Source organism: Xenopus laevis, chromosome 4S (genome assembly GCF_017654675.1).
Source record: "Xenopus laevis strain J_2021 chromosome 4S, Xenopus_laevis_v10.1, whole genome shotgun sequence".
Classification (NCBI taxonomy): Eukaryota; Metazoa; Chordata; class Amphibia; order Anura; family Pipidae; genus Xenopus; species Xenopus laevis.
Genome location: NC_054378.1, coordinates 118683928 through 118696977, shown reverse-complemented (window position 1 = coordinate 118696977; position 13050 = coordinate 118683928). Strand labels below are relative to the sequence as shown.

The window sequence follows — 13050 nt, the reverse complement described above, 5'->3', positions numbered from 1 at the left end:
TTGATTGGCCACATCCTCTATATTAGAAATGTACAGGGGTGTGTCCATTAGCCTATGAGTAAGTGTCCCAGTAGGCACAAAATGTGTTAGGCCTTTTTTGTCTCTTATGTTCGAATAAATTTTTATTTTTATTTTTACTAACTCTGTTTAATCTTTTGAAGAATCTCACATTTGGGCTTTGTTGTACATATATATGCAGCCAGACTGGGCTGAACTGTGAGTTTTTCTCCTTATTTACTTTTGTTATTACATCACAATATATTTTGGCAGTGCTTATAGTTTTTCTGGCGCTTTGCACCATTTTCTAAATTTTTGAACTCTGTTCTATAGAGAAGCTGCTGGCAATCCTATTGGGTTCTTCGTTTTATTAATCTGTCCCGTTGTTTTCCAGAGGGACAGATTTCATTATCACCTGCCAGGCCAACCAGAGATACGATGAGCATGTGACCTATGAATGGGTTAATATATTCATAATCATGAGCATTTAAGCAATATAATAACATAAGATTTGAATGCCCTTTAATCCAGTGCATTAAGCATGATATAGACATCACACTTCTCTTACAATCTGTCCTCCGAAAGGAAGTGCTCTCTGGTTGTCAGGGTCGTCAACACCCGGCAACTAGAAAGCAGATTAATCCTGAGACTAGATTTGTATTGTTATTAATATTACTTATCATTCTGTACAGAGCCTCTTCTCTTCATCTCACAGTCACTGGTCCCAGCACAGTGGGGATCATTTATCAATGGGCAAATTTGCACTTGGGCAGTAACCCATAGCAACCAAGCCTGCAGCTGGTAGAACAATGTCTGCAACAATTTACAAGTATCATGTCCTTGCTATAACAGTGACAGGGATCAAGGTATCAGCTCAAGGGGGGTCGTCAGCTGCCAAAACTCTGCCCTCGTCTGGAGAAGCTTAAAATAAATTACTTAAAATACCACGCTTTCAGAAATACACTGTATATAAACGTTTATAATACACAAAAGCCGTGAATATCCTGTAAATGATATCCTTATAAACGATAATGATGTCATCAGTTATAAACGGAGCTTAGTGATGTCATTTCTGTCACATGACTCACGAAAACTTGTGTATTATAATAAATAAAGTGCCCCTTGTTGGAAAATATGAGGATATTCGAAGTAACTTATTATATCCTTATATATTACAATAGGGGGTACTTTATTCACTATATAAATGTGCTTTCTATGGTTTTAGGTTGGGTACCCCACAAACATAGTTCCTTCTTCAGCAGTCACAAAGGCCTGTCTGGACAAGGAAGAACAGTCCGTTGTCCTCTCTCTGTTGTTAGTGTAGGAAATGCAGGTTGTGTAACTGCAAGCAAAGTCTGCCTGTCTGCATGGGTCAGTGACCCCCTTAGCAACTAATTAGTGTAGTCCAATGTAGCCCAAACCCAACCCAACCGTAACACCGCTCCTCCCCCCTACCCCCCGCCAGCACGTCTGTTCTCTGCTTTTGCATTTGGGGCAGGGGAGAGCAGTGATCAGGTGCCCAATATAAAGTGCCCACAGGGAGCGGGTCTAAACCAGTGGGGCCCACCAGGTTTTCTCCCGGTATGTCATTGGCCCAGTCCATCTCTGTTAGTGATTTGGTTCAGGATTAATCCAGAATTCAGCCTTTATTTCAGCAAGTCCGAATCCAAGTGCCTGGCCAAACTGAATCCTTAAAATTAGGGATGCACTGAATGCAGGATTTGGCTTTTTTCAGCGGGATTCGGATTCGGCCGAATCCTTCTGCCTGACCGACTCCGAATCCTAATTTGCATATGCAATTTAGGGACAGGGAGGGAAATCGCGTGACTTTTTGTCACAAAACAAGGAAGTAAAAAATGTTTTCCTCTTCCCACTCCTAATTTGCATATTAGGTTCGGTATTCGGCGAAATGTTTCTAGAAGGATTCGACCGAATCCAAAATAGTGGATTTGGTGCATCCCTACTTAAAATCATGTGACACAGACCTCAAATTTATTTAAACCCTTCCATGTGCAAATTAGGTTTCAAATTTGGCTCAGGATTCAGATGAATAATAGTGGATTGGGTTCATCCCTCATATATATATATATATATATTTTTTTTTTTTTTGAGCTAATAACAGAGGTGCAGTCAGTGAAATTCGCTAACCAAATCCAGTGTTTGCCCATCTAACCATCCCCCAACTACAAGTTTTTGCAGGCAGCCATGAATGGTGGGAGATGTAGTCCTAGTCCTAAATGGAATAATAAGGTTTAGCTTGTGAGGTCCCTAAGCCCCAGCTCGTATGTAACTATAGATGCCATTAGACGGCAGTAGCAGGGGGCGATGCCATTCTGTACCCTCCACTCTGTGCCAGGGCTGCGTCTCAGCTGGCAGTTACTATGCGCGGCGCATGCGCGGTGAGGGCTGTTTTCAGCACCCTGGAGAGCGGCCACGGACTGCGCCCAAGGCACAACGGGAGAAGGAGAGCGGACAGTGCGGGGCTGGCGGCACCATCCGAACCGGGGCAGGAGGACTCACCGGATCCCGATCCAAATGTCAGAGTCCCCAGAGGGAGGAGGGGGTCGGGTGCTATGGGCAGGGGGGCGGCAGTAGGGGTGGCTGCTCTGTATTAGCGCCGTTTGCTGAGAAAACTCCTGTGCCCATTGGCAGCGGATACAAACTGTCAGTTTTACCCTACATGGGACAGCACAGTCCCTAGATAAGCCCCATAGTCTGTGTGCAGGGGGAGGCCAGGGAACGTGTCTATGTGCCCCCCAGGCACTGCCAGTCTTCCTCTACCCACAACTGTCTGCCAGCAGCTCACACCAATAAGAGACCCCTCTAAGCTCAGTTCCACTGGGATTCTGCAAGATCAGAACAGAGAGACATTGCAGAGCCTGGCACGTGCCCCAAGCAGGACAGAGACTGGATATGGTGAGTACTTCTCAGTGTATGGCAACACATCCAGCTCTGGGGCAGCAAGGGAAAAGCACAGGGGGGTAACTGATGATGATGATGATGATGATGAGGATGCTTGTACTGAAGTGTGATCCTCCAGCTGTGGCCAAAATGCACATTCACCATCCCATGCAGTTGTAGTTCAGCTGTTGGGGGGGGGGGGTAGTGCAACTAGAACAGCTTGCGCCTCCACTAGACCAGCTTGTGCCTCCAGTGTCAGACTGGGACACGGGCCCACCGAAGATCCTTAGACCAGGGGCCCACCCAAAAACCTTTAGACCAGGGGCCCACTCTAAGATTATTTTCTTCCTCTCCTCACTCCACCTCTATTCGCCTATTCTCTTTTCTTTACATACTATAACCTATTATTCCACCTATTTAGCCTCTTTATTCTCATAGAAATAGGAAATGGCCCTGAAATAAGCCAAAAGTTTAGGAGCAGGAGGGCCACTGACACCTGGGCCCACTGGGAGTTTTCCTGGTATCCCGGTGGGCCAGTCCGACACTGTGTGCCTCCATGCATAGTAACTTAGTAACAGTGGTGGAACTACAGGGAAAGTAGGGTGTGCAATTGGGCCAGGGTCCGCACCCCCTCAGGCCCCCCTGGCAGCTCACGCACCGCTGCTTCCGGCCAAAAAATCACATACAAATTATGTTACTGCTTAGTAAGTTAGTAACAGTTAGGTTGAAAAAAAGACAAATGTACATCAAGTTCAACCTTTTAAGTCAATTTATAACCTGCCTAACTGTCAGTTGATCCAAAGGAAGGCAAAAAAAAAATCCCTATTTGAAGCCTCTCCAATTTGCCCCAGAGGGGGGGAAAGAAACAGTCTAGGGAAGTGAGAAGGAACCATATGAGCCGAAATGGACAGAATTTATCTGTGTGAATGGAAAACTGGAATATGAATAGAACAGGCCTCAATAGAAATAATGAAATGTAACAATAACAATACATTTGTAGCATTGTTTTCTTTTGGGGGTTTTCACTGCCGCCGGGGTAAGTGACCCCCATTTGAAAGCTGAAAAGAGTCAGAAGAAGAAGGCAAGTAATTTCTCATTGCGTAACATTAACTTAAAGGCAAACAATTGCTTTAATGTACTGTATGACCTGCATTTCTCCCTGATGGGCATCTACTGTATTATTTTTCTGTTTCTTCTTATATTTGCCTTTTAGTCCAACGTCACACAGTTTCCAAGGACTGATATGTAAAGTTCTGTCTGGTTGCTAGGGTTAGTGGCTGCAGCAACCTGAAAGCAAATTTGAAAGCTGAATTTGTATTATGATGATTATTTATTGTTTATCTTTCATTTAGGCCTCCATCTTATTCACACTTCACTCCGAAATTCATACAGATAAGCGGGTTGCTATGAACAGTGTGGGTGGATACCAGTAAATAGTTTACATTCCTTCACTGAAGGCAAACTGCCTATTGAAAACAATTTGTTTCATAACTGGTAATGGAAACAAACAAATGACATTCTGTTATCAGACACATAGGGCAGTCCTAGCAGTTTGTAAACACACATAAAAGACCAGCCTTCCCAAAATTGGGAATCTACATCTCATGATGATGTTAAGGGCTACTGAATCATCAGATAGAGCTAAAGATATGTTTTTTTTTTATTCTTACCTGCATATCGGAGCTCTTAAAGGGATACTGTCATGGGGGAAAAAAAAAAATTCAAAACGCATCAATTAATAGTGCTGCTCCAGCAGAATTCTGCACTGAGATCCATTTCTCAAAAGAGCAAACAGATTTGTTTATATTCAATTTGGAAATCTGACATGGGGCTAGACATTTTGTCAATTTCCCAGCTGCCCCATGTCATGTGACTTGTGCCTGCACTTTAGGAGAGAAATGCTTTCTGGCAGGCTGCTGTTTTTCCTTCTCAATGTAACTGAATGTGTCTCAGTGAGACATGGGTTTTTACTATTGAGTGTTGTTCTTAGATCTACCAGGCAGTTGTTATATTGTGTTAGGGAGCTGCTATCTGGTTACCTTCCCATTGTTCTTTTGCTGGGGGGGGGGAGGGAGGGGGTGATATCACTCCAACTTGCAGTACAGCAGTAAAGAGTGATTGAAGTTGATCAGAGCACAAGTCACATGACTTGGGGCAGCTGGGAAATTGACAATATGTCTAGCCCCATGTCAGATTTCAAAATTGAATATAAAAAAATCAGTTTGCTCTTTTGAGAAATGGATTTCAGTGCAGAATTCTGCTGGAGCAGCACTATTTCTTGATTCATTTTGAAAAAAAATGTTTTTCCCATGACAGTATCCCTTTAACGTTAGTAAAGTGGATGAAAGATCCTTCACACGTCCAATGTTTGTGGGAAATATCGTAATTGTAGCGTGTATGGCCACTTTTAATCTTGTGCATGGGACCAAGCGCCGACCATATGCAAATTTCCATTCTTGCAGATCCAACAAATCAGATTGATTGTCTGGGACGGACATGATCCCATTGCACTGACACACTGGATGCCCAATAAGAAGCATTTCACTTGGACAGATGGTCAACAATCTGCAATTCTGCTCCGAGTGGGTGTGTGAGGTGCAAGTATCATGTGATCATTTGGACTCTTCATGCAGATCTCATTTGTTGGATCATGTTCAACGAGTGATGTCATGAGGCTCTTTGATGCTGGGGGCCTAGGCAAACTCATTTCAATCTGGCACTGAGGCCCGGTATGCCTGGTAACTCCAACATTTATGCAAATTAGGTTACATTACAATTTGATTTCTTCTGTTCTTGGACAAAATGATATAATGGTAGCGCATAACTAGTTGGACCATGTGTAGGAACCACCAACCTGCTGTCTGACTCTTCTCTACTCTATTCATTGCCTCACCAGATGTCACAGAGTGAGTGTCTCTCCCCTTGAGACAGATGGGTTTCTACATCAGCTCCCTGTCCAAGTCTCCCTGCACCAAGACCCAGGTGAGACATTATCAAGTGGCCCCCAGTTACAACTACAAGTGGACAGACATTCACTATGAGGCCAGCAGAGGGAACATGGAGAAGCTATGCGTTTTACTCAGCACCACAGGTTTGTGTTTATATTCGTGCTCTGCCTTTGATATATAGAATGTGAGATGGTCTCCCGATATACCTGATCCTACCTCAATGGGCTGTGGGTCGTGGGAGCATTATTACAGACCCTATGAAGCCCAATATGTGTGTGCGCAGAACAGATAATCTGCTGTGGGTATATGGAGTTAAAATGATCTCGCTGTGAGGCTCAGTCTCCCCTATTGTACAAACTTATTTAGGAAAAAAGTAGTTACAAGCCCTTCCATATCTGTCATGCAAAGCACCACTTATTTTACCAAGAATTCCATGGTTTAGGAGATGTCGGTTGGTGGAAGAAAGAAAGTACATATTGCCACTGGGCAATTTCAAAAGGTAAAAAGAGACGGCCAAATATACGAGTTACAAAAATAGGTCTTTATAGTCAAAAGTATAAATGCATCTCCATAGGCCCTACACGTTTCGTACCTACAAGGTACTTAATCAGGGCAGATCCCAAGTTCAGATCTGCTGCACCAACCTGCACAAGATGCCGTGTTGTTGCTGTGTAAATAGTTCAGTGTTTGTTGCGTGTTTGGTAATGGCCCTGGCCAAGCTACACGCCAGTGATTAATGCAATACAAAAGAATGCCAATACCTTTAAATGCTACACTGCAATCATGATGTAACATTTCGGGAACACGTAAATCACAGAGGTAGGGACAGGTGTTTATGAAAACGGAATGCTGTTATATATATTGTCCATAGAGATGCCAGCACTCTCGAAATAATGTAATCACTTGCCTGGGTGCAGAGCCACAGTAGCTTTATTCAATTTGAAAAGAAGTTCACACACTCAGGTCTTAAAGGGATCCTGTCATCAGAAAACATGTTTTTTTCAAAACACACCAGTTAATAGAGCTACTCCAGCAGAATTCTGCACTGAAATCCATTTCTCAAAAGAGCAAACGGATTTTTTTATATTCAATTTTGAAATCTGACATGGGGCTAGACATTTTGTAAATTTCCCAGCTGCCCCTAGTCATGCGACTTGTGCCTGCACTTTAGGAGAGAAATGCTTTCTGGCAGGCTGCTGTTTTTCCTTCTCAATGTAACTGAATGTGTCTCAGTGGGACCTGGATTTTACTATTGAGTGCTGTTCTTAGATCTACCAGGCAGCTGTTATCTTGTGTTTGGGAGCTGTTATCTGGTTACCTTTCCATTGTTCTTTTGTTTGGCTGCTGGGGGGAGAAAAGGGAGGGGGTGATATCACTCCAACTTGCAGTACAGCAGTAAAGAGTGATTGAAGTTTATCAGAGCACAAGTCACATGACTTTGGGCAGCTGGGAAATTGACAATATGTCTAGCCCCATGTCAGATTTCAAAATTGAAGTTAAAAAAATCTGTTTACTCTTTAGAGAAATGGATTTCAGGGCAGAATTCTGCTGGAGCAGCACTATTAACTGATTCATTTTGGAAAAATTTTTTTCCCCATGACAGTATCCCTTTAAAGAATAAAAAATATATATTTAAGTTTATTACTGGGAGACTAACGTTTTGCCAGTAACATTAGTCTCCCAGTAATAAACGTAAATATATTTTTTATTCTTTAAGACCATGAGTGTGCGAACTTCTTTTCGAATTATAAATATATATATATATATTTATTTCTTCATTTATATTGGTATAAGTCATGCTTTATGCCTGGTAGTGCATCTAACCCTACATGTATGTGTTATAATGATGACTCAGGAGACTTAGGAAAACACATGTATCTTCCTGTACGATTTCCATTGCTCTTGTCTCCAAGTGCACCACTAACCACAGGTTTCTCCCATTGGGTATTTCAGACAAGGAGTTGGTTGACAGGAAAGATTATTATGGAAAAACGCCGCTGTACTGGGCGGCATACAAGGGCCAGCGCCTCGCCATGGAGTTATTGCTGCACTACGGGGCAAACGTAAACAGCTGCTGTAAGCACGGCGGGACCCCACTCCATGCGGCCATCGGCTTGTTTCCAGACTGTGCCCTTTTGCTTATACAGGTGGGGCTCAATTTCTCATTCAGTTTATATTGCCCCTGCATGTGCCACACACCGGGAATAATTCAATCACCAGTGCAAAATTTGCTCCAGTTCTAATTCCCCAGAATAAACAATTAGCCGGTGCACCTGTGGGTTAATAGACTGGAACAAACATTGCACCTGTTCATATATTACCCTCTTAATGTTCTTTGTGTGTTAATTGTACCCAATACTGTATTTTCCCTATCTGCTTCCTAACGTGTGTAAAGTGGCTGCGTAATACTAGTCCTTTATTTCTATAGTGACAGTGCATTTACACAGATTGTTCATTGTTTATATCCGTCCCTGCCCCAGGGAACTTACAATCTATCTTCCTTATCACACAACAAACATACACATTATAAGGCAATTAACCCTCTTAGTGGCAGGTTCCTTATCTGGGCACAGATCTAGAAGAAGCTCATTGACCATGGGAAGGCTTCCATACACTGTGCTGTTGTCTTCTTCTGGCCGTAATGCCTTTGGACAAAACAGAGATTCTTTCGATTGTTATTTAATTGCATGGGATCTGTTATCAGGAAATCCGTTATCCAGAAAGACTCAATTTTATCCAAATAGTCCACATTTTTAAAAATTTGGACAAAACAGAGCTTCTTTCGATTGTTATTTAATTGTACAGGCATGGGATCTGTTATCAGGAAACCCGTTATCCAAATAGTCCACATTTTTAAAAATGATTTTCTTTTTTTCTGTAATACTAAAACAGTAGCTTGTACTTGATCCCAATTAAGTTATAATTAATCCTTGTTGGAAGCAAAACCAGCCTATTGGGTTTATTTAATGTTTACATGGTTTTCTACTAGACTCAAGGTATGAAGACCTAGATTACGGAAAGATCCATTATCCGGAAAGCCCCAGGTCCTGAGAATTCTGGATAACAGGTCCCATACCTGTGATAATAAAACAGTAGCTTGTACTTGATCCCAACAAAGATATAATTAATCCTTATTGGAAGCAAAACCAGCCTATTGGGTTTATTTAATGTTTACATGATTTCCTAGTATTAGCCGCTGGTGAGATGTCGCTGACGCCCACTAAAGTCTATGGGCATATAAAAAATGTTGGCGCGCCATACAAGTCTATGGGCGTCAGTTCTGTGGCGAAACAAGGCAAAAAAATTCGCCTATCACTACCTAGTATATTTAAGGTATGAAGATCCAAATTACAGAAAGATTCATCATCCAGAAACCCCCAGGTCCTGAGCATTCTGAATAACAGGTCCCATACCTGTATATAACATTTCTTGGAGCACCACAGCTGCTGTTAGATCAGAGGGTGCCCATCCCTACAAAACAGAATTCCTTTTTGCAATACTCCACTTGTACGCAGAGCCGAAAACCCAGTTTCCTATATTGTCCCTGTATGTGTTGCAAAATGACTGACAGATGGTCCGTAACATGGAAATTCTTCTTCTCCCCAACCAGCACGGTGCTGATGTCAACCTGCAGGATAACTGGGGGGTTACCCCAATGTATCTGGCCGCTTGCAGTGGGCAAATGGAGTGCATACGGCTCTTGGTGCAGGCCGGAGCTGACATCACTTATAAAAACAAGGTATGGAATGGATTGGTAAGGGTTAACTGCATATCCCTCGTATGAGTATCAACAACATGTGGAAAGCCTCCTTGTTGAGAACAGACCATAGTTTGAGAACCAACACACAAGTTCTTCATATACAGATATTTGACCTGCAGCCGCATGCCCACATCAGTCCGATCACTGAATTCCAGGGTTCCTCTTTATATTCTTATAGATGAAAGCTGGGGGAACAATATTGGTTTACCCAGCTCTGATCAATATGTGTTGCTCACTTCATTATGATCACATAGTCCATTGCCTGCCCGGTGTTTAAATGGATTCTGTTGTGATTTTTATGATCTGGTTTTTATTTCTAAATTATACTGTTTACACTGCAAATAATTCACTCTACCATTTAAATTTCATTCCAGAACTAACAAGTGTATTTTCTTTAGTTGTAATGTGTAATGTGTAGGTGCATCTCAGGTCATTTTGCCTGGTCATGTGATTTCAAAAAGAGCCAGCACTTTAGGATGGAACTGCTTTCTGACAGGCTGTTGTTTCTCTTACTCAATGTAACTGAATGTGTCACAGTGGGACCTGGATTTTACTATTGCGTGCTGTTCTTATATCTACCAGGCAGTTGTTATATTGTGTTAGGGAGGTGCTATCTGGTTACCTTCCCATTGTTCTGTTTTTAGGCTGCTGGGGGGAGCGGAGAGGGTGATATGACTCCAACTTGCAGTACAGCAGTAAAGAGTGACTGAAGTTTATCAGAGCACAAATCACATGACTGGGGGCAGCTGGGAAACTGACAACATGTCTAGCCCCATGTCAAATTTGATCATTAAGGGGGTTATTTATCAAGGTCCGAAGTATTTCTAACATAAAAATCCAATCAACTCCGACTGCCTGAACTGACCTTATTTATTAAAAAGAAGCCGAAAACTTCGGGCAAACTTCGGAGCTTTCCCTGAAAACTCAGAATTGTTCGGAGTTCTGCGCAAAAACTAAGATTTTTTTTGCACAGAAACTACAAACTCATCGGATACCGGTACAGACATCAGCGCAGACACTGGGACCTTCCCCATTGACTTATACAGGACCTCGAGAGCTTTTAGATGCCGGGGTTTTGGATTCAGACTCATCGGACATTCGTTGTTTTTTTTTTTAGTCCAAAAACCACGAATTATTAGAATTTCGGATATTCGGATCATGATAAATAACCCTCTAAATAGAAAAAAATCTGTTTGCTCTTTTGAGAAATGGATTTCAGTGCAGAATTCTGCTGGAGCAGCACTATTAACTGATGTGTTTTCAAAAAAACATGTTTTCCAATGATTGTCTCCCTTTAATACTTGTAATTGCTCCTTGCCTTTTAGAAAACAGGATTACCTCCCAAACGCCTCGCTTCCCAAGTTGGCTTCATTGCCTGGATTGAGTCTTGTTCACGGCAGCCCCACTCTCTGAAGCATCTCAGTCGTCTGCGGATCCGAGCCACCCTGGGACCCCAACGCCTCAGAGCTGCGAGGACTTTCAATTTGCCCGAATCCCTGAAGTGCTATCTTATGTTTGAGGACCTGGTACTACAGGAACCTGTCTAGCACTGGCCAATGTATTTACGGCTGCTTCTCTGCAGTTTAAGATGCCTCCAGGAATTGCTTTGTGTTGTAGCTATGCAGAGATGATACATTTCTATATTCAATTAAAGGGGAGACTACGGGAGAAAGTCCCATAGACCTGTGGGCAGAAGAACAACCATGTAAATTTAAAGAGGCCAGCCAGTGCCAGGGGACATGGATACACTAAGTGCCCTGTGGAATAATGAATTGTTCATAGTTGGATTTATCATGGAAGACGATCTTCCAAGCACACAAGTCACTGCAGCATCTGCAGAACCTCTTGGGATTCTTCAGCCAACTACATTGTCAGCTACAGTACAAAGTCATTGCCTTTTTGTTCAATGATGTTGACTATAACATGAACCTTAATGAATGGATTTCCCAGCACTTACTTATTTAATTATGTAATAATTGGTTTGTACCAGGTGAGAATAATGAATGACAGTAAAGGCTGTTCAATGGTGTGTCTATAGAGGTAATGGGTCACATGACTGTACTCACTCCACCCCCCTGTGTGGACCATGATCCCCTGAAGTAGTAGGACCCAAATATATAAATTGCTGGGGGTTCCATGGTCGTATGGAAGGAATTCATTTTGTTTGGACCATCATGCTCATCATCACACTGAATATTTCTTATGGAAAACACATTAGGGGGCTGTAATATAGTGCTAGGGGGAGCACATTATTCATTGTAACTTTGATAGACAGAAAAGTATAAGAATATCCCAATTTTCTGCCTTTAATGCCCCTTTTTTTTTGCATATTTGCCAGTAGAAAGCGGATTGCTAAATGGTTGGTATTGACAACCTCGCGTCATAAATGGGCCCTGTGGGCAGTAACAGCTGTATTCCTTGTCTCTGGCATTCTCCATTGACTGCAGGCAAATCACAGGGTCCATAGTGGTTGTTATTAGAGCATTTACTAAGCAGAATGCTACAGCTGCATAAGCAGTATGGCCGCTCCCATGCACATATGCAGAGAAGGAAGCCTCTGTTCATGCTGTATACTGTGCCTCTCAACTGTGCCGACGGAAAGTAGGGAAGTGACCCCCCCCTCCCCATTGTAGATTTTGCCATTAGCATACCTCCCAACTGTCCCGTTTTCAGCATGACAGTCCCGCTTTCAACAGATCAACCCGCAGACCCACGTTTGTACTGGAAAGTCCCGATTTTCTCTGCACTGAGCAGCTAAAAAAAGAAACAATGTTTCTAACTTAATTGGCTTTTGGCAGAGAGCCTGGAACAGCCGGGAGATTTAGATAAAATAATTCTGTAACAATTTTGAAAAGAGCAAATAAGTAATTGTAACAATATTACATATTACAGATCCCTTGGGAGAAGTTAGACTCACAGCTTAAAGGGCAATTCCCTTTCAAAACTGTAATAACTGAAAAAAACCACAGGAATATGCCAAATTTTGTAAAATTAACGTGGTAATTAGGGGGTGTGGCCACAAAAATGAGTGTGGTCAAAAAAAATTCGCTCCCCGCTACGGTGGCAAATTTTTTTGTCCCTCTTTTTATTTCCAAAATTTTGGGAGATATGCCATTAGTATTACCAACCATTTCTCTTGTTCATATGTTTCTACATCATGACTTCTACATGTGCTCCAGTGTGAGCATTTTTGGTGGTTTTGGCTCATCAATGTTTTGCATAATTTAACCCCCCCCCAGCTTTAATTTAATTGTGTTGTAAATAAGTTCCAAATTCATCTGGTGCATTCTTTCTTGCTTTATAGTAGTTGTGCAGAGAGCCCAGCACCCATATTCAAAGGGAATATGTGGAGTCGGATATCCCTATACAGGTATGGGACCTGTTAACCAGAATGCTCGGGACCTGGGGCTTTCCGAATAATGGATCTTTCCTTAATTTGGATCT

The 13050-nt window shown here is 42.4% G+C and overlaps 1 protein-coding gene across 1 annotated transcript; it reads left to right on the top strand.

Moving 5' to 3' along the window:
* The first annotated feature begins 2168 nt into the window (after positions 1-2168).
* On the top strand, positions 2169-12519 carry LOC108715047 (ankyrin repeat domain-containing protein 10). Its single transcript, XM_041561764.1, has 5 exons — positions 2169-2913; positions 5795-5989; positions 7800-7993; positions 9457-9585; positions 10932-12519. The coding sequence occupies exons 2-5, from the start codon at positions 5830-5832 to the stop codon at positions 11151-11153; spliced, it is 705 nt and encodes a 234-aa protein (XP_041417698.1). The 5' UTR covers positions 2169-2913; positions 5795-5829; the 3' UTR covers positions 11154-12519.
* Positions 12520-13050: the final 531 nt, after the last annotated feature.

Coding starts and splice junctions, on each gene's coding strand:
- LOC108715047 (XM_041561764.1), top strand. CDS start 5,830: ATGGGTTTCTACATCAGCTCCCTGTCCAAGTCTCCCTGCACCAAGACC. Junction 5,990..7,799: donor CGTTTTACTCAGCACCACAG/GTTTGTGTTTAT, acceptor TGGGTATTTCAG/ACAAGGAGTTGGTTGACAGG. Junction 9,586..10,931: donor ACATCACTTATAAAAACAAG/GTATGGAATGGA, acceptor CTTGCCTTTTAG/AAAACAGGATTACCTCCCAA.